The 19,854-nt window shown below is 39.3% G+C and overlaps 2 protein-coding genes across 2 annotated transcripts; one reads left to right on the top strand and one right to left on the bottom strand.

Moving 5' to 3' along the window:
* Positions 1-535: 535 nt before the first annotated feature.
* Positions 536-10,655, top strand: cyth2 (cytohesin 2). Its single transcript, XM_061050383.1, has 12 exons — positions 536-722; positions 2,784-2,934; positions 3,972-4,038; positions 4,131-4,249; positions 4,337-4,417; positions 4,617-4,729; positions 5,174-5,322; positions 5,414-5,525; positions 6,242-6,318; positions 7,248-7,319; positions 7,422-7,576; positions 7,770-10,655. The coding sequence occupies exons 1-12, from the start codon at positions 656-658 to the stop codon at positions 7,855-7,857; spliced, it is 1,251 nt and encodes a 416-aa protein (XP_060906366.1). The 5' UTR covers positions 536-655; the 3' UTR covers positions 7,858-10,655.
* A 786-nt stretch (positions 10,656-11,441) lies between these two features.
* Positions 11,442-17,122, bottom strand: si:dkey-283b15.2 (neuronal pentraxin-1). Its single transcript, XM_061050382.1, has 5 exons — positions 16,307-17,122; positions 14,377-14,923; positions 13,218-13,471; positions 12,887-13,066; positions 11,442-12,616 (listed from the first exon to the last, which is right to left on the bottom strand). Exons 1-5 carry the CDS (start codon positions 17,003-17,005, stop codon positions 12,407-12,409), a joined length of 1,890 nt encoding a protein of 629 aa, XP_060906365.1. The 5' UTR covers positions 17,006-17,122; the 3' UTR covers positions 11,442-12,406.
* Between the last annotated feature and the right edge of the window lie 2,732 nt (positions 17,123-19,854).

Raw genomic sequence — 19,854 nt, 5'->3', positions numbered from 1 at the left:
GTTCGAAACCCACCTGTGCCTCCTTTCCCGCATGTCATTCCCCAGTCTTTCTCTTTCCCAAATTCCAATCCTATCCAATATCCTGTCTCTCCAATAAAGGCATAAAAAGCCCAAAAATAAATCTAAAGAAAATAGACATGCTGGATACATTGTAAAGCAAATCTCCTTGCATGCCTCACTTTACTATATGACCTTTTTGACCTTAACACTTCACTGAACAAAACTCTAATTTTTGCTATTTGTATATAAAGACTTTACAAATATTTTTAATATATAATTAAAATATCTGTATTTGATTAATATCCCATAAGTGATAGATAGATAGATAGATACTTTATTGACCTTAAGGCAAAAATCAAACAAAACTGCACGAGTGTATGGTTTATAAACAACATTATTCCTAGTAAATATGAAATGTGCAATTTATCAGTCATTAGTCAAACTTCATCTTCAGTATGCATCTTTGCACACATCTAGGTGATTGTATTTTGAAAATCAACTGACCGGAACACAAGTACTGAGAGTCTGACAGCTCTTCCGGTGTCTCCTCCTTCTTTGTCTTCGGCCCAACATTTCGACACCAGGGGTTGTCTTTTTTTTCCTCTAAAGTTCTGTGGATATATTTACACATATATCCCTAGTTTTCTGATATTGAATGACAGTCGACTCTGAAATATTTATGCCTAAAAGTAAAGCGCCAAAAATGGATGACCTGGACTACAGTAAGTGGGCTCAGTGATTAGCTATTTGTTCGGGCTATCGTTAGCTAACTGCGGCTAGTTCAAGCTTGGGGCTCAGTTTATTTGCTCAGGTGTGACATACTGATAATTCCAGTAAACATCAACTTTATACCATATGCATGTACTTTTCCGAATACGAAGTGCGTACATTTAAACTACATCTTAGTTCAAAGAAGACCCACGGATGCATTGTCTCAGCCACACGCCAACTAAATATTGATTGTTTCACCGGAGCTAACCTTTCAGCTAATGTCTGTGGGCTTTTAATTACTGTGCCACAGAGCTGCACGGTTAAAACAGGGTTTGTTCAGATATCCTAACAATCCACTTCATGTTATCAGCTCTCTGCTGTAGGAAGAATCAATCAGTTAATACAGACTGTGGGCGTGGTTGGTGGTGTATTAGAGCAGCTGTTTGTTTTGCTGCACAAACACTGTGAGGGTCTGGGGGGGCGGGGGGCTGCCAAATATCTCTGATCTCAAGCTGCTACTTTGAGCTCTAAATCTGGGTGTTGTGGACAAAATAATGCATCACGAGATTGTTTTGCAAAACATTTCAATATCGGAAATGTTAGTGTATTTTTAGGCACTAATGAGGCCATTGTATTAGGCACAGCTACCTGAAGATAATCCCATCTAATACAACCCCTCTGAAACACACAGCATGGGCGGTTCTAGGCAGGGGCCAACAGGGGCCCAGTGCCCCTGTAAAACTGAGCATGGTCCCCCCTGAGGCCACCCCTCCAAAAGGAAAAGCCCCCCTAATAATACATGTATTTTACTCACAATCTAGTATTTCATTCTGTTACTGAAACTAACATAAATCATGGTATTTCATGTTGTGTTATTTAATGATGTGTGCTATTATTTGGCATAATGTATATATATATATATATATATATATATATATATATTTTAAAGTGATTATCTTTGTCTATTTTTCACCTGGGTTTAATGTTCCCCTCTGTCAAAACAACTGGCCCCAGTTTGGCCCCCTCAGTAAAAGTGGTCTAGAACCGCCACTGACACACAGCTTCATTATGTTATCATCTTTATCAAATATTTGTTTTGGTTATGTTTTCAGAAAATAGCGTCATCAAATTTATGTTGGTTTTTTTCCTGTTTTCATGAGTTGCTAATATTAAGACTACCTCTCTCACTAAGATTGACACAATATCAGAAACTCCACAGTGTTACACAATATTCACCACCACATACCACAGCATCCAAATTGAAAATAAAGTTAAACTCACATCTCTGCAAAAAAAAAGATTGAGACAAATACTATATATCGTTTGTATACCTAAGATAGGTCAACTGGATGCACTTGTTTGTTTATTTGAGCTGTTAGAAAATAATTAACATTAAGAAACAAAGTGTAATTGGTTGATGTTGCAGATAAGTTAAGGTTCTGCCTTAATGTTTGCGTATCTTTTTAATGCAAAAAACGAAAGCCATGGGAGGGTTCTTTATAATAATGGTGTATTTGCAGAAAGACTGGTTCTCAGTGTGTTCAAATAATTAAACCTTGCTGTGTGAATATGGGATTTATGGCTTAAGTTTCTTTCTGTGTCGGTGTCTGTTGAGACCATGAAAGACTGTCTGCTCACTCTATACACTGTTTATGTTATGACAGATTACGACGGATCATGAGTAGGTTGGGTTTCAGAACTTTTTATTTCACAGCTTATGCATAATGTTTTCAATAAAGAAAGTGGAGTGGGTAAAGGGAAGAAGGGATGTACTGTATGTAAGACTAACATTTGTGGAATAGCTTTGATTAAAAATTAAGGCAAAGAAAAAAATCTAAAGCCACCTCTCCCTTTGCTTTCTTAAGTTACCATCAACGGCTCTCACTCATTTTTATTGTTACATTACATAGTAACAATTTTAAAACTATTTTTAGTAACAATGTATTTCTCAAAATAGTTTTATAGGCTTTTGATGTTTCTGATAAGTCTGCTTTTGTATGTATGGGCACAGTTACTATTTGTGAAAGTTACAGCAGCAGAAACTGAGTCATTCTTCTTCTCTTCCCTTACAGTCCCAGTAGACCTGAGCCCAGAGGAGCGCTCTGAGCTGGAGGACATCCGCAGGAGGAAGGGCGTCCTGATGCAGGAGATCCAGAGGCTCAGAGAAGAATTAAGAGAGGCAATTTTGGAAGTGGAGGGACTGGAGACAAGCACAGAGGGCAGGTAAGACAAACATCAGCAGTTCAATTGATACTACACTCTAAAACAGTATCTCTACATTTAGATTTTTTTTACACAGGCCAAAAATAGGAGTTGACATCAATCAACGCAGTGTGAAATTACTCATTCACTATTCTCCAATGCATTTTGTCTTTTTTTTTGTCAGATTGGGTCCAATTTTATTCCTTATCTTATTTTTTATTGGAACTTTTCATCCTTCAACTCTCACTTAAAAGCTTCTCAATGTTCCTGCTCACATCCCCATAGTGTTTTCACAGATTTTACTTCAACCTGAGTTTGTAACTGTTGGTTCTATTGTCTGCCCGCATAACCTTTTATGCCTTTACCACTGTAAATACATGCAGATGTTGTGGTCTGCATTAAAGTGTAAAAAAAAGGCTTGGACATTCTGATTGTGAAAGGGTTTACAGATCGGGCTCTTGCTGCAGCAATGATGATGTATGTGCAGCTTGTTACGTTCTAGTGGAGAGCGATATAGCTCAAGTGTCATATGTTCCATGGAATATTTAATATTTTCTTTTTTTTACTGGTAATATAAGATCCCTTCAGCTCCATTCTTTAAGATCCAGCAGCTACATTCAAGTATTGAGTTTCTGAGCAAACACTATATGTTTGATACATCTTTATTCCCGTTTCTTCACTGATACACCGTCCTGTTCAAAGTCAAAACCTTAACAGAGCCAGCCCTACCTGATTGACTCTCAAACAAGTGTCGTCGTTGGTGGATATTGATTTATGTGATAAACGTGCATCTTTAGAATCTATTTATTTGACATCTTTTGTTTCACATTTTGCTTTTAGCCGCAACATGGATCGTCTTTTAAATATTACAATTACATTAAACATGTTGCTCAAAGAGAGAATAATTCATCTTGTGACAATCACATAGATTAAAAGGTAACTTTCAGTTTATGATCTTTATTGTAAAAGGGTTCGTTAATCAGAGCTGTTTTCAAGGAGCTGTGATTTGACCACTGCACAAGCCTTTCTTTGTTACATTTCCATGTTTCTCTTTGCAGTAAAACTCTACAGAAAAGCAGGCATGTTGCAATGGGCAGAAAGAAATTCAACATGGATCCTAAAAAGGTAAAAAATCTTAGTTAATTGCAAATTTCTACTCCTTTTTTCCCCTTTTCTCTGAGATGTGTGATAATGGATTTTTTTCCATCTCTCTCTAGGGAATAGTATTTCTGGTGGAGAATGAGCTGCTCAGACACACTCCAGAGGACATCGCTCAGTTCCTTTACAAAGGAGAGGGCCTCAATAAGACGGCTATAGGAGATTACCTTGGAGAAAGGTGCTTTGTTTAGATATATTTTTCTCATCTTTCTCTCCTTTCATATAAGCGGTTTGTAAATGTGATCTCTTCTTTGCGGCTCTGCAGGGACGACTTCAACATCAAAGTGCTTCAGGCTTTCGTTGACCTCCATGAGTTCACTGATCTCAACCTCGTTCAGGCCCTCAGGTAAGCAGCCTGTTTGGTGTGTTTCATGTCTTCACAATCTCTGCACTAAGTAACTGGCCTTTTCTAGTAAACAATCCTTCTCCACGATGGAAAGTCCCACTGTTATTGTCACATCAGGTCAGGGAGGGAGAACATTATGCAATAGTGAAATCCTGACTGTATAACTCTCTCTAACTCCACCTAAACCATGTTCATGCAGACAGTTCCTGTGGAGTTTCCGTTTGCCCGGTGAAGCTCAGAAGATTGACAGAATGATGGAGGCCTTTGCTCAGAGATACTGCCACTGCAACCCTGGTGTCTTCCAGAGCACTGGTAAACGATTAAACACTCTGTTACAGTGCATGTAAGACAGCTGCTACAACCAAGCTAAGGCACCTGATTTAGGATGTTTTTAAAGTTGTCCTCTTAAAAACAAGCTTGATTTCACTGCATCACAGGAAGTGGGATTTTCCCAGAAGGTGTGCAGTTACACATAAAGCGAGCCTCTTACCAGAAATGGTCGGCTACCTGAGCCAACACACTCTGCAAATTTGTAAACACTCATTTGAGTTTTTCAGGAGTCATTTCCTTTAATTGTTTGAGATGAGGTATGCACATCATCCCAGACATCTTGTTCTAAGACAGAGTGGAAATTGTAGAAAGCTTCCGTATTATTATTTTTTTCTGATTAAGATCTATTAGATTTATGATTTGAGTGTGTTTATGGAACCGTACTCAGCATCATGCTATCCCCCTGCTTGTCTCTCCTGTTCACAGACACGTGTTATGTACTGTCATTTGCCATCATTATGTTGAACACGAGCCTCCATAACCCGAATGTGAGGGACAAACCTGGAGTGGATCGCTTCATTTCCATGAACAGAGGCATCAACGAGGGGGGAGATCTGCCCGAGGACCTGCTCAGAGTATGATGGTCTTTCTTTACAAACAAGTCAAATTATCCCACTGAGAGTTTTTTTTATCCAACTTATCTTGCTGACTTATCTGTTATTTCAGAACCTCTATGACAGTATTAAAAACGAGCCTTTTAAGATCCCTGAGGATGACGGCAACGACCTGACGCACACCTTCTTCAACCCGGACAGAGAAGGCTGGCTTCTTAAACTTGGTGAGATGATGCCTGTCAGGCCTTTCTGTGGAGTATTTTTACCCTACACGGTGGCCTTAACACATGTCTGATACAGCTAAATCAATCCAGTATGCCGTTGTTTCTGATGTCAAATGACAGGTATTCATTTCCTCTGACATAAAAAAGTGAAATGTTTGGTTCTCTTCTGTAACCTTTATTTCTTTAAAGGCTTTGTTTTGGGATGAACATGAGTCTTCCTGTCTCTGATGTTTTGCAGCCTCTTTTCCTCCACTTGAGTTTTCATCTCACAGTGTTGTGGCAGTCAAATGTTGCCATAGCATGATGATGACCAACACTCACTTTCTTGCTCCACGGCAGTCTAAAAAATCTGATTGTGTTCTTTTGCATGGCGGGGCCTGTGATCATCTTTGTCACTAATACAATCTCCCTCTCTTTCTCTTCCTCCTCCCCGTCTGTGTGTGTCTCTCTTTCTCTGTTTGACATCTAAATCCTCTGGTCCCCTTTTTGTCTCTGCTTCTTCCCTGCGATTTCCACCCTCTACTGCTGCTGCTTGTTTTCTCAGGAGGTATGTACTGACACTGTTGATGTAGTTTCAAGTTTTAGAAAAAAAATAGCTATGTAGTCAATTGAAAGCATGTTGAGATGTATAGTAGTGTTCCTCAACTTTGACCTCCATAAGGCAATCTTCTTCCTCTCCTGTCACTCACTGTTTTGACTTTGTTCCTGTGATTCAGGGGGACGAGTAAAAACCTGGAAACGGCGATGGTTCATTCTCACAGACAACTGCCTTTATTACTTTGAATACACCACAGTAAGTCTTTGAGTCCATGTGCAACATTATTCAGGGAAAAGGGAGATAGTTATACGCACATCATGTAGGTGCAGGGCAGTACAAAATCAGAAGTCTGAGGAAGAAGATAGGCCCGCACACTTGCTCAAATGTCTCAAATGTTGATCATTATCACCTGAAGAAGATCTCTGGTCTGAACGTTGTGATCAATCAGAACTTTTTGTGGCATTTGAGAAAGTGTACAGGCCTATCTTCTTCCTCAACATAATTCAGGGGAAATGTTTTCATCATCAGTTCATTTGGTGCATTATAATATCCATCAGGATGTTGTTGTTGTTTTTGTAGTGGATAATCTGTGAATAAGGCAACATAATTGGGATTTGGATTGTTGTTTTGTCTTGCAATGAAATGTTGCATTGTTTAGGAATTGCAATGCTGCTGAAAAACACAAGCAAGAGTTTAATTGTGTCTGTAATAAAGTCTGGTTACTTAAATTGGGGATTAGATGCATAGCTGGTTTTATCATCAGAGGAAAAACTGGTTTGGTTGCCCTCATGAAAAGTCAGGCTGATCATAAAAGATGATAAAGCAAACACATACTATCGCTATAGTAACACAACACACAAAACTAAAAATCATTTCAACAGGTTACAACTGTGGCTCAGTATCCAACATGCAAAATATTGATGTTCATAGAAAGGCTAGTTATAACTGTTGCAGCTAAGATTAAAGATTAAACTAAAGCCTGGATTATCTTTTTCTCCAGAATGTATTACTTAATTACAGCTCTCTCCAATGTGACTCATTTAAACTGAAATAATGTTGAGATGAGTTCAATTTCTTGCATTATCGAATCATTCTTGGACTGGCTAAAATAATTAAGAAAAGAGCATTTGTTGCACTAACTCTTCTCTGCACTCATACGCTGTGTTTGTGTGTTTCACTTTCAGGACAAGGAGCCGCGGGGTATCATTCCCTTAGAAAACCTTAGCATCCGAGAGGTAGAAGACCCAAGAAAACCTGTAAGTTTGCCGTTTAGTTTAACATGAAAATGAAATCATATCATCATAATTCAGTTTGTGTTGTGATTGTTCTTCCATTGTTTTATTCCTCTCTCCCAACAGAACTGCTTCGAGCTTTATATCCCCAACAACCGTGGTCAGCTGATCAAGGCATGTAAGACTGAGGCTGATGGTCGTGTAGTGGAGGGAAACCACAACGTGTACCGCATCTCTGCCCCAACACCTGAGGAGAAGGATGAATGGATCCACAGCATTAAGTATGTACATGAAAAATATCTTGTCATGGGAACTAATGGGGGAGTGATAGACCAGTGAGAAGCTTTGGCTTAAAATATGTCGGCAGCTCGTGTAAGGGCTCAATGTTAATTCTTAACTGCTGTCTGGATGGTGCTCATACCTTAGTACTTGTAGGCTTTCCCACTCAATGTTTTTTCTTTGTCACCCATTCAGATCTGCTGTCAGTGTCGACCCCTTCTACGAAATGCTCGCAGCCAGGAAGAAACGTATATCCCTGAAGAAAAAGGAGGAACAACCGTAGATCACTCCCTTCATTCGCTCCCCGTCTTCCTTTCTTCTTCTCACTTTCCTTCCCATATGGACACCTTTACATTCCCCCTCCAATCTTCCTGTTCATATGTTTTGTTTTACCTCTCTCCCCACCCTCAAACACATTCTCTCCTTAATATGAGGACTGTCTATCCTGTCTTACCAGACTCTTGAAAGCTTTTTTTCAGAAGGAACGCTCACCCACACTGGCTGAGTCTTCTATGATCTCATTACTCACACTACTGCTGGTACACACAACCTTTCTCACTGCAGCTAGAGCGCACAGCCTCTCCCGTCTTCTCGGCACACCTCTAATGTTGAACTCTCAAGTGGACTGTGAAACGTTTCTCAGATCATATTCACACAAATGTTTGTCATTTGCCTTCCATCCACATCGCTCCCCCTTCTCGAATTTGCTCCATAAATCTGGACTAATTTGACAACAAGTGGGAAATGGAGGATTTACAAATGCTGTGATTGTCATGATGTGGGAAGCTGTTATTTATTTTTGAGAATCTTCCTCCTTTATTCTCCGTAAACCAAGAACACAATTGATCAAAACAAACAAATGTGTAAGGCTTTGGGCCAAAGCAGCTTTTGCATACTTCCCACATCTCTTTACTGTCTCTTTGACTGTTACGCTGCTATCTTAAAATGCTAGTGATTATTGCCATTTTCTGAACAGCCACCCCCTGCATTAGTGTGAATATGGTCTTATTCAGGCTGACAAGCCGCTTCATTTCTTGTGAAATCTCCCCCCCCCCATTTGTTGATGCCGTCTGATAGTAAGAAATGATTCACTTATCAGACACTAGAAACATTTATGTTTAGTTTGAGATCAAAGAGGATAGGGGAATTTTCTGAATTCTAAGCAGCAAATGATCTCAGATTATTTAGAGGTGCTCATTGCTTCCTATAGTATTCTGAATAGCTATGATACACGCTAAAACACTTAGATACTGTATACAGAATTCGAGGAATATCGCCAAGTTACTGCAGATCTTCTAATTTTGTCTCAAGGCAGCAAAGTTGCCTTACTTGTAGAATCACTGAAGAACAGGACAAGCAGCTTCTTTCTAATCAGATAACTTCCTGTTTCAGCTCGTTGAGACAATATTAGCTGTATGTTCTTTAACCTGTCAACATGTTTGAGCAATAGCAGAGAAAATCGTAGTTCTTGTATTGGAAGCCTGTTAGCAGATCTTCTCAGTAACACTACACTTAGCAACATGTTATCTCAGATGTAATATTCCAGCATGCCACAAATCATTTCCTTTCTCTTAAAGAAACACTACAATAACTCTTCTCTGACATTTAACTGTTAAAGCCCGGTCTGTCCGCTATAGTGAGTTTCACCAAACCACAAAGGCAGCTCATTACAATGTAAACTTTTTTTGTAAATAGACGTTAGCACATTTGTTTACGATACACATAGAAATGATTTAATTTATTCTTTTTGTTAAAACCTGATTTTTGTACGAGCTACTGTAGGACTGCATGTTGATCATCCGAGGCGTCGGCCGTAGGTACTGACGCATCGCCGATCATGCTAGTGCACTGATTTTAAAAAGTGTTAGTGTTCCCTGTTGACTAGGAAAAGTAGTTTTTAATATGGAAATGCATTTGTGCATAAAAGTAAATTGTCTTAATTGTAGCTTCTTTGGACAAAAAGAATATATTTAGGAGATGTTTAGTGGTCTGGTTTACCTCTCTACAACCACGTTGGTTTTTAGAGTAAATCAGACTCATTTAAAGCACAAACAGCCACATGCTTTGTCAAACTAGTGCCCAAGTTTCATTGGCTGCTCGGTCCACTAGAAGTGTTAGAAAATATTCAAAAGCAGAAGTTTAAATTTAACATTATAGGACATTGTTAAAAATGAAGACACAACAAAACAAGGAACACTAACAAAGCTTTGATTCATTATATTATAGAAAGATTATTCAGATGTAATGAATCAGTAACAAGTTTTAGATTTGTGTCCAGTGATAGATTTGCTTGACATCCAGTTCATAAACTTCTAGTAGTTTATTGGATTGGCATTTTTAGATGGTAGTAAATATAACAGTCTACTGCACTTTATCGATTTTTAGCATTTGGGAGAAAATGCTGTTACTCTGACTGACATTACTTCAGTGCTCTGTAGCACCCTCTGCTGGTGATCCCACTCACTGCAATATGCTGAAGGATGAACCATGAACTGTGTAGAATTACTGTATAATGCCACCGCCTGGTCAGTACCAGCTATAGCAACAACAGTTTAAGACCAATATGTACTGTATTTTATGAGCTTAATTTCTTCACCTGATAAAATTCATGTTGTATAAAGGGGAAGTTTTTTTCTCTTTGATCATAATATGTGGACCTTGTATTGAAGACACGGAAAGTGGAAAAAATACAGATATAGAATTGCCTTTACTCCCCTAATTCATCAAACTGACTAAGGCCTAATGTGATTTCTCCATGTAAGTGCTTCTACACATTACATGGACTGTCTCCAGGCCTCACCTTCTGGGTATTCTTGATGTGCAAAGTTGCCAAAATGTACTGTTGGATCAACAAATGTTTTGATTAGAACAAAAGAATGAATATTGGAACTGGGCCTCTGTTTCTGATTCCTGTGACCCCAGAGCCACCTCTTTCATAAAATGTGTTAATTTTGTATTTATTTATTTTTATTTACTGTGAGGTGAAGATGAATAGATCATCTGTAAATGTAGCAAACGGAAAACCATGATACATTGGTGCCAGTAAACTACTGTGTAACAATAAAAAGTAAACAGAGACAGAAGATGCTTTGTGTTATTTCTTTTGGGGTTTGTGATCAGAATAATGCCTAAGATGGTTTTACAGTCTGTGCAGTATTCAACACCTTTTAATATCAGCCTAATCTACACAAGATTAGCTTGATGATTAACAGGCATTGATAATGCCCGGAGCATGTTTCATAATGACTTGAGCAGTGATTCATGCCCCCTGAGATTCATTTGTGTTGTTTTTTTAGCAAAACTTGTCCACAAATTGAGAAACTCAAACGTTGATAAAGACATTCTTGTGGCTCTAGACTCAAACTTTGAAACTGTACCCCCATAGACTGTAAATATAAGAACTGTACAGACCGGAGGTGAGCTTTTAGCTAGCTAGCAAACTACCACACACTGACTGAGGGAGAGCTCACTTGTCTTTGTGTGTCTTGACTAATAGAACAAATACGCTTCATTAGCATATTGTAATTGAATTACGTCCTCCTATGTGTCACTGCACTGTATTGCATTTTATGACGGCGCACTTCCAAAAAAATGACAGAAACCTTTGCTAAACTTGATGCTGGAGGTAAGTTATGTAAATAGGTAGCCTATCGGAATCTAAATACGTTTGTATAGCCTATTATGTTGTATACAGGATCCGTCTTTACTCAGCTAAATATAGATAGTTTATTAAGTCTGGTTAAGGTTGTAAAGTTTGGAAGATTTGACACGTTTATCAATGTATTTTTGAAGGTGTCTTGATTTAAAGAGGTCATTAAAGCTCTATTTGTTTGGGGTTGATCTTCACAAACGACTCAAACAATAGGTAACTTTCACACTTTAATTCCCACAGTTGCAACATAAAAAAACAAAGAAAACAAAAAAGTTTACACATAACATCAAGTATCCTGGCCTGAATTCCTTTTATATACAATGTAATAACAAATATACAGCCAAGGCCAGATCATAAAAAAAATAAAAAGCAGTGCAATGATTTGATCACACCTAGGATTCAGATTTTAAAAAGATGAATATAACTGATAAGAGGGGAAAAGCATCAAATGTCAGCGACTGTCATCACTCAGTGAAGAGAAGCATTGCAGAGTTAAAGAAAACAAACATTTAAGTATCTAAACTTTTTACTACTAGTTTTTTGCAGCACTGCTGGATTACAGAATCCCACCAACAGTCTGTGAAGTCATTAAAAACCAGCAAAGGCTGCTTTACTGAATTCCCTTTTATAGGCTCGTCTCCAAAATTAAAACACCAACTTACAGTATCTATGACTAACAGAGTGTTAAAATAACAAAGTATGACAAAATTCAATTCTACATTTTCTTTGGTAAATTAGCTGTATTTCTTTTGGAAACCCTTTAAGAAAGAGTATCCATATCATGAATTTATTTTTAGCACATTTCTAAACTACAAATATACAGAACATGTGTAAGTCTGCTCATTCGATCACAGATATTTCTGCATCAAGTCTTATAAACAAAATGACAATGTGTCACATTCAGCACCTGTCTGTGTAAAGTAAATAACTAGCATATGATCACACACTACAGACCAAAACCTAAGGCCCAAGACCGCTAAATCTCTACACAGTATCTGTAAACACAGATTAGATGTTTTGTTTAAAGTCACTGAAGACTCAGACGGGAAGGCATTGATTCCAAATAGCATCTGAAAGTCAAAGGGAGCTTTGTTTTCTTCTTGCACCCTTGATATATCTTGAATGTTCTCTGTAAGTTCAGAGATATCTCTCTCGAGTTCTTCGATGGTGTCACAGCTTTTTAGTGACAGGGGTCAAAGGGGTATTTGGAGACGCCTCCATGAAGCTCCAGCTCCGTTTCCGACCAAGCAATGACATCTCCCCTGAGGTGGCTGCCGCAGGAAGCCAAACTGTAGATGTCACTGGCGGTCAGGACATGTGACCACATGTGCAGGTCCGACATCTCCCCAACAAATGATTGAGCGGCATCGAAACGGCCTCCAAGAGTGTCCTGAAGGTACGAGATAACACAGGTTAACAGCTGGAACACCAAAAAGACAACATCTTTGACATTTGACAAGTGTTTATTATGTAATGTTAAATACGTGGAATCAGACCATGATTAAACATATTTTAAAGCTGGAGACTTGATTATGTTTGTGTGAAATAACCCTTTAAAAAAATACCAAACAAACCAATGTGTATAGATTTACAGCTGTGATATATTCACACAGTTTTTTTGCGTCTGTAATCTACAGAGATTAAATTCATCTCTATTCACCTGCTCCTGTCCCAGGATGAAGACACCTCCAGGTTTGATTGGATGCCAGGGGGATAGATTCATCCCGGACCCCCTCTGCACTCCATCCTGGTAGACCTCCCACTGTCCATCCCTTGTTGACCAGGTAACACACACATGGTGCCACTTCCCATCACCCAGGGACAGGGGGAGCGTCACAGACTGCAGATGGAAGGGTGAACATTGTGAGACTTTGATATAAATACAGATACTTATAAGTAAAAGTTAAAACGGTACATCAACAAAAATATAGTCCAAATATCTCTTATTTCTCTAACAGAGTTCTGCAGGGTTTGTAGTTTATCTCCCTCACCTTGTCATTGATCAGCAGCTCCATGGGGTTGTTCCCCCACTCGATCAGTACCAGTTCATTGGCCTGTCCTGGTGCAGAGTATGAAAATGGCGTCCCCAGGCTGGGCCCTACACCCGCCTTGATCCATAAACACAAAGTCAGAGCAAAGATCTCCTGCAGCAGCGTTTTCTTCATCCGCCCATACATGTAATTGGTTCTCATGGGAAAACTGATCTGGAAGGCATCGGGACTCTTGATTGTCTTCCTGCTGGATCCTGTTTTGAGAAAATACAACAACGTTTCAAAACTAGAGCCTCACTTTAAGTCCTCTATGTAGTTACTGTTCTGGTCTTCATCTTTTAATTGTATCTCGTGAGCTTGCGCAACAAATCCGTCATGATATTACATGGTAGATTTTCAGATTGTCCTTTCTCAATGCAATTTAAGTAGATCATCTCCATGAAGGCTTCAAATTTGATATAAAAATGTATCCTTGATCTTGCAAACAGCAGATAACAAAACAATCGAAACTCCCAAACATCACATTTAGGAATGGACAATGATCTATGTTCATCATCTTGAAGGCTTGAACATGAGTTATCTACATCAACCTCAAATGGATAATTCTGAAAATATGACAGGCCAACACACTTTTTGCTTTAATTATTGTAATTATTATTATTTAATTATGCTAATGTCACCAATTTGTTTGACTCTGTCTGACATTTAAATGCTATGCACTACACTCTGATACAGTAGGTGTTTGTATGCACCTTTAAAAATGTTTTAACATGTAATTAAATAATCCATATTTTGCATGTAACCTTTATCAGTTAGTAGTTTTCTTGTTTTGTTCTGAACAATGGCGCAAATAAAAACCAATAATGACAAATATTAGATATAGTTGATCGATTTAGATCTTTTGATCTTCAAATTAAATTGTTAAAAACTGTTTCCAAGGTCGGGAATGAATGTTGACACTTTAGGTCAAATATCAGATGATCATGACAAAAAACCTTTGATGTTTTCAAAAAAGTATCACATGAAGTAAAAGATGACATACGTTTTTTGGTCTGGTCGGTAAATTACTACATTCTAAAATCTTCTTTGCCTATGTATGTAGTTTCACAATATATTTATTTCACCTAAATGCAAGTTTTTTTTCTCAGTGGTTGTGTACCTGCTAGGTGCAGCTGGTTTAGCATCGTTTCCAGTTTGTTTGAGTGGAAACCAGTTCGTGGGCCTTGTACTCTGTATGCTCTGTGTGAAAGGTAGCTGTGACTGTCTGCTTCATTACTGTGGTGATCATCATAATCACGGTTGCCGTCATCATGGTCATCGTGGTCCTCATGGTCACCATGATCTTCATGGTCCCCCTCATGGTACTCATGGTCATCCTCATGGTCCTCGTGGTCACCCTCTGTGTCGTGATGGCCATCATTGTGGCTGTTGTCATGATTGTGGGTGTCATCCCCGCTGTTACTGTGGCTGCTGTCGTTGTGGTTATCCTTGTGGTCATTGGAGTGTGTGCCATCGTGGTAATGATCATCATCATCATGGTGGTGGTGGTCTCCATCGTCCCTGTGATTGCTGTCTTCAACATTGTGGTGGTTGCTCGAGCTGCTGAGGGCGGCGGTGTTGTGGTGAAGCTGCTGTTCTAGGGCGTTGATCTTCCTCTGGAGCAGCTCCTTTAGAGAGCTTGAGTAAGTGATGGATGTGTTCCTCTTCTGTAGAGAGAGGAGAAAAACACATGTGAAGTCATGCATTGTGTGTTTGGATAACCTGCTGCTGTAGCACCACAATTTCCCAGTTTGGGATCATTAAAGTAATTCTATTCTATTCTATTCTATGGTGAGAAAGAGTCCTACTGCCACTTTATCCATTAACACAAACCTGCCCAAAGGGATCATGGGACTATCTGCTTATACATCATTTACAAGCCTCGGGGAGCACTTGTGGGTTTTCCTCTGCTATTAACATTCACTCATAAGCTGTTATTAGTCTGTATGCTGTTAGTCTATATTTCTTCCTGTGTCTGCCTCTGCTTCCCTTCCTCTCAGGTAATCCAGGCTTTGTTCTGGTGCATGCCCTGATTACCAGTCTGTCAAGGGAGATCAGAATAATTACTGCTGATGTTAGACCTGCGCAGCACGCCTCCCACCCTCCTTACACTCTCAGCAGCTCCTGACATCTGTCTGTGATCATGACCCAAGTAGGAGAGACAGCAGATAAGTGGAAAAAATGTTCAAGCATGGACTAATTAAAGGAAAACAGGTCCGAAGAAGAAGAAGAAGAAGAAGAAGAAGAAAAAGGTGTACTTGATTAATCCCCCAGGGGAAATTCAGTTTTTTCTCCATGTTATTGAGCATGCTACACACAGGATCCTATGGATATTCACTAAATGAAGAGATGTCAGAGTGAGTGGCTGCATACGAGAGATTGTGCCAGCAGTTTGGTGTCCAAACTTTGCTCAAGGGCACCTCTGCAGTGCTTGGAAAGTGAACTAGCACCTCTCTGGTACAAAGTCCCAAATTCCAAACAATGGTCCATACCAGGACTTCAACTGGCATCCCTCCAGTTCCCTAGCAGACTGAGCTATGGCCGCCCTCGGTGACGTCCACCCCCGATCCTGTTGATGCTCTGAGATGTCCACTGAGGGTCATCAAAGTGACTCTCTTGCTGATGAAATGATAGGCTTTAAGCGATTAAGTAAGTCATTGTTGTCTCAAGTACTTAGTGAAAATACCACTGTGGGACACTGATGACAGCAGCGTTAATGTCTCTAAACAAGGAAATGCCATATATGGGCATGCCTTACATTATAAGCCTCCTTTCACCCTACAAGTCCTCAGGCGTACGACATTTACTTTACACTAATTTTTTAATGTTTAATCTGATGTTGACCTTTTTATTATAAATCAATTAAGTAGTGCCAAATCAAAACTAAATTGATCTCATTACTCACTTAATTTAAATAATATTTACACAGATCTAACTTAATCTACTACAAAGCAATCAAAAGATGTAAAAAAACTTTAAGCAGAGGTCTCCATGACTACAATAACCTCATTTACAGATAGTTGAAAAAGTTTCCTGCTGTATGGTCTCACCTGCAGATTGTTGAGCCTCTCCTTCAGTGCCTGCAACATCCTCTCCATGTGCTCTGGTGATGATGTGATGTCCCCTGGTGCCACATGTTTGTCCTTCCCCTGGCTGCTGCTAATCTGCCCTCCATCAGATCGTTGCCCCCCTGCAGAGTGGTACAGCGGTGAGTCCGGTATGAGGTTGCTGTTTCCATGGTGACTCTGCTGGTTGCTATTGTGCCCGTTGTCTGCATATGTGTGATGGCCGGCCACCCCTGCGTGCTGTGAGTGCGATGCCGTTCCATGGTGCTCCTCATGAGGAGCGGGGCCCTGTGCTAGGCCCTCACACAGGGCGAGCTTGACTGTCAGCTCTCTGATGGTCTCTCTCTGGTCCAGGATGGTCTCTTTCTGCTGAACCAGGCTCTCTCTGAGGTGGAGGATGGTGGCTTTGGCCTCTTCGCTCGCCCCCCACCAGCCAGCGGGAGGTGCACTTTGATGGCCTGGTCCGCTGGGCGCTGCAGCCCCTACGCTTGGAGCTGCTACAGGCGAACAGGCAGGGTCTGCATCAATGGGGATAGGAGTGCAAACAAAGCGAGGGTGGGGTCCAAAATTTAAGTCAGACCCTGAAGCAGAAGATGCAGGACAGAGGAGGAGGAGGAGAAGTACGGAAAACCAAATTGGAACAAGGAACAGGTGTAGAGACTGATAGTTCCTCATGATCTTCATCCAAAGTTCAGCCAGTTAGACTAAGGAGCTTGGCTTCTCTTCAAAATGTGAGATGCCAGCTGACGCAAACGCCTGGTTTGACTTCTGTGTTGTTGTAAAGAGACATCAGGGAGCACGGAGTAGTCACAGTTTAAAAACCTGTAAAACAAACAGACAATGAGATTTGAATCATTCGGAACATTTAGATAATCCAGAACAAAACATTTAGATGTTAGTATTTATTTTAGTATCGTCTAAAAAGGGGAGACAGACCTATATTATCAGCGTAGGTACTGATTTCAAGGGCTGAAGTTTATGATAGTTGTTATATATTTTGTTCTATTAAACCATAGTTGCGTGTACAGGTAAACATGCGTTAGTTAAACATATCTGGTTTTGATTTTAGCTGCTGTAGTAAGATCTTGATCTAAACATGGCACAAAAGGAAGCCTTAGGCCTGACTTTAGGATGTAAAAAAAAGAATGATCAGGCCTAAGCTGTATGTGATGCTGGATGAGCACCTCAGGTAATAGCTGTCTGACCAGTAACCTTGCAAAGTGTTAGCATGTGCCAGAAGAACCGGAACGTGTCCAGACAAGGATTAGTCCAATTCAGAGGTGTGACATCCTGACCCCTCAAGCCAACGACACGTTTGCTGTTAATTTAAGTGTGTGTTGGGTTAAATTTAGAGAAGAAGGCTAGACCGTGGTGCATTAAACAGACAATTACAATCGTTTGTTCAAAAGAAAATCAGTCAAAATCACTGTTGGATTATATTCAAGTATTTGACCTTTAGGACGATTGTAAACTAAATAAATATACTCTTGTTAAAATCTGGATACTAAAATTATTCTAAAGTCATGTGACACACATCTTATTCCCTGTGTCTATATCATAAAGGCTTGCTGACCTCTCTAAGCACTGCAACATGTCCTTTATTATACAGGGTCGGCATTTTGAAATGGCAAACATGTGAGGTGGATGCTAAACCTCACTGGCCACCTGTTGCTCGCTGAGACCAGCCTTTAAAAATGTGTGTGTATGTGTGTCTTCGTGTGTGTTTTTCTGCTCAAAGTTCATACAATATTTACTGTATTTAATCAATAATGAAACAGAGTGAAGAAATATTAAGAGATATAGTCTGTTGCATGACAAAAATTATGTATGTATTAATTGATTCTTTACTGAACAGCATACATTAGAGGAGGACAGTTCCTTTATTTTTTTTTATTAATTTATATATATTAACTTTGTAATAATCTTCCCTTCTTCATAAATTATCATTACAATGTTGGAACTTAAACATGTCGTGTCTCTGCAGCTTCACTTGGACTTTACGTGGCTTACAGGAGAGACAGATGGTCGAGGAACAGAACCATGTCACACCCAATCGCCAGAGTTTAGCCTTAAGTTTATTACCACCCACAGGTCACTCAATTAACCTAATTACAAGCAGTTTGTCGGCTACCTTAGCAAGAGATAAGGGGGCTTCTGTGTGTGTGTGTGTGTGTGTGTGTGTGTGTGTGTGTGTGTGTGTGTGTGTGTGTGTGTGTGTGTGTGTGTGTGTGTGTGTGTTAAGCCGTGTTGAGGACCATCCCTGCACACCAGATGGTCAAGGTGGATATTTAAGTAGTGCGATTAGTCCCCAATTAAAACCTGACAACTGCAGTTAGACCTTTGATCAAAAAGCTGTTGACTCTTACAACATTAAGTGCTCTTTATTTGTAAACAACGACAAAGTAAGGATAGCAATAAAACTATTATTATCAACATCTCAGTGCATTACAAGATCAATGTTATCATTGATTTCCCTGGCAAATAGTTCTCCAACAATTTACTGAGGCACAATAATAAAGAAAAGTGTGCTTCAATTTGAATCCCCTCGCTGCCTCCTCATACACGATCGTCTGTCTTATAAAGTGTTCACATAAGTGTCAAATGGTTCCTGCCTTTAAAGTTTACTTAAACCTGTGTAATGCTGATACAACACTCCTGTTAGCTCAGTTTAGTTTCACTTAATATCGTCTTTTTATGGCACATCATATTTTTCACATTTCTATATATATTCATGGAATCAATTAATTTGGTACATGTAGAAAAAGATGCAAATAAGTCATTAGTTTTTAAGATTTTTTCTGTTTGTTTTCAATCTTGAGTTATTTTTGAGAGAGATTCTTGACTTTAAATGTTCACTGAAAAAAAAAGATATTTTTTTAACAAATCGTGGTAACCATTTTTTTCTGCATCAATTTCTAAACAAGTATTTAATTAACTTTTTTTTAAATGAAATTTTAAAAAACTGAATACAAACTTTGAAAAAACTCAACTGATTTGTGTTACCAATTAAAGTGATGATTTATGTAGATCCAGCAATTTTCATTTTTCAGAGTAATACATTGATAATTTATGCTTCAGATGAACACGAAGACGATACGTTTAATGCAGTCTGGTCAGTAACAGCAAACTACATGCAGATTAAAAAAATAAAAGTGCTTTCAGTAAGCAATCTTCGAAACCCAGAAACTGGCTTTCCTTTGCAGGAAAGTTTCATAAAACAATTGCCAAAGCCTAAAGCTGCCTTTATGTAGAAAACAAAACAAAAACAATGTTTCTGCCTTTAAATTGTAAAAGATAACACAGAGCCACAGCAGCCTCTCTGTGCATCTGATTGAAACAGCTGAATTATGCTCAAACTAAATTAACACTCTTACAGTGAAACAAAGTCAGCAAACATCGGTCTTACCTTGCTGTCCTTGTGGCTGCACCTTGTGTGTCCACTCTGTGAACTTGCAGTGAGTTAGTCTCCTTCACACACTGATGAGATTGAGAGAGCTTTAGCTCAATGCCTCTATCCCTTCTTCATTGTCTCT

The sequence above is a fragment of the Labrus mixtus genome, chromosome 11 (genome assembly GCF_963584025.1).
Source record: "Labrus mixtus chromosome 11, fLabMix1.1, whole genome shotgun sequence".
Lineage (NCBI taxonomy): Eukaryota > Metazoa > Chordata > Actinopteri > Labriformes > Labridae > Labrus > Labrus mixtus.
The sequence above is the reverse complement of the archived record's forward strand: the minus strand, read 5'-3'. Positions and strand labels throughout refer to the sequence as shown.

Coding starts and splice junctions, on each gene's coding strand:
- cyth2 (XM_061050383.1), top strand. CDS start 656: ATGACAGTCGACTCTGAAATATTTATGCCTAAAAGTAAAGCGCCAAAA. Junction 723..2,783: donor AATGGATGACCTGGACTACA/GTAAGTGGGCTC, acceptor CTTCCCTTACAG/TCCCAGTAGACCTGAGCCCA. Junction 6,319..7,247: donor ATTACTTTGAATACACCACA/GTAAGTCTTTGA, acceptor TTTCACTTTCAG/GACAAGGAGCCGCGGGGTAT.
- si:dkey-283b15.2 (XM_061050382.1), bottom strand. CDS start 17,005: ATGAAGATCATGAGGAACTATCAGTCTCTACACCTGTTCCTTGTTCCA. Junction 13,472..14,376: donor AAACCAGCTGCACCTAGCAG/GTACACAACCAC, acceptor TTCTCAAAACAG/GATCCAGCAGGAAGACAATC. Junction 12,617..12,886: donor TCATCCTGGGACAGGAGCAG/GTGAATAGAGAT, acceptor TCGTACCTTCAG/GACACTCTTGGAGGCCGTTT.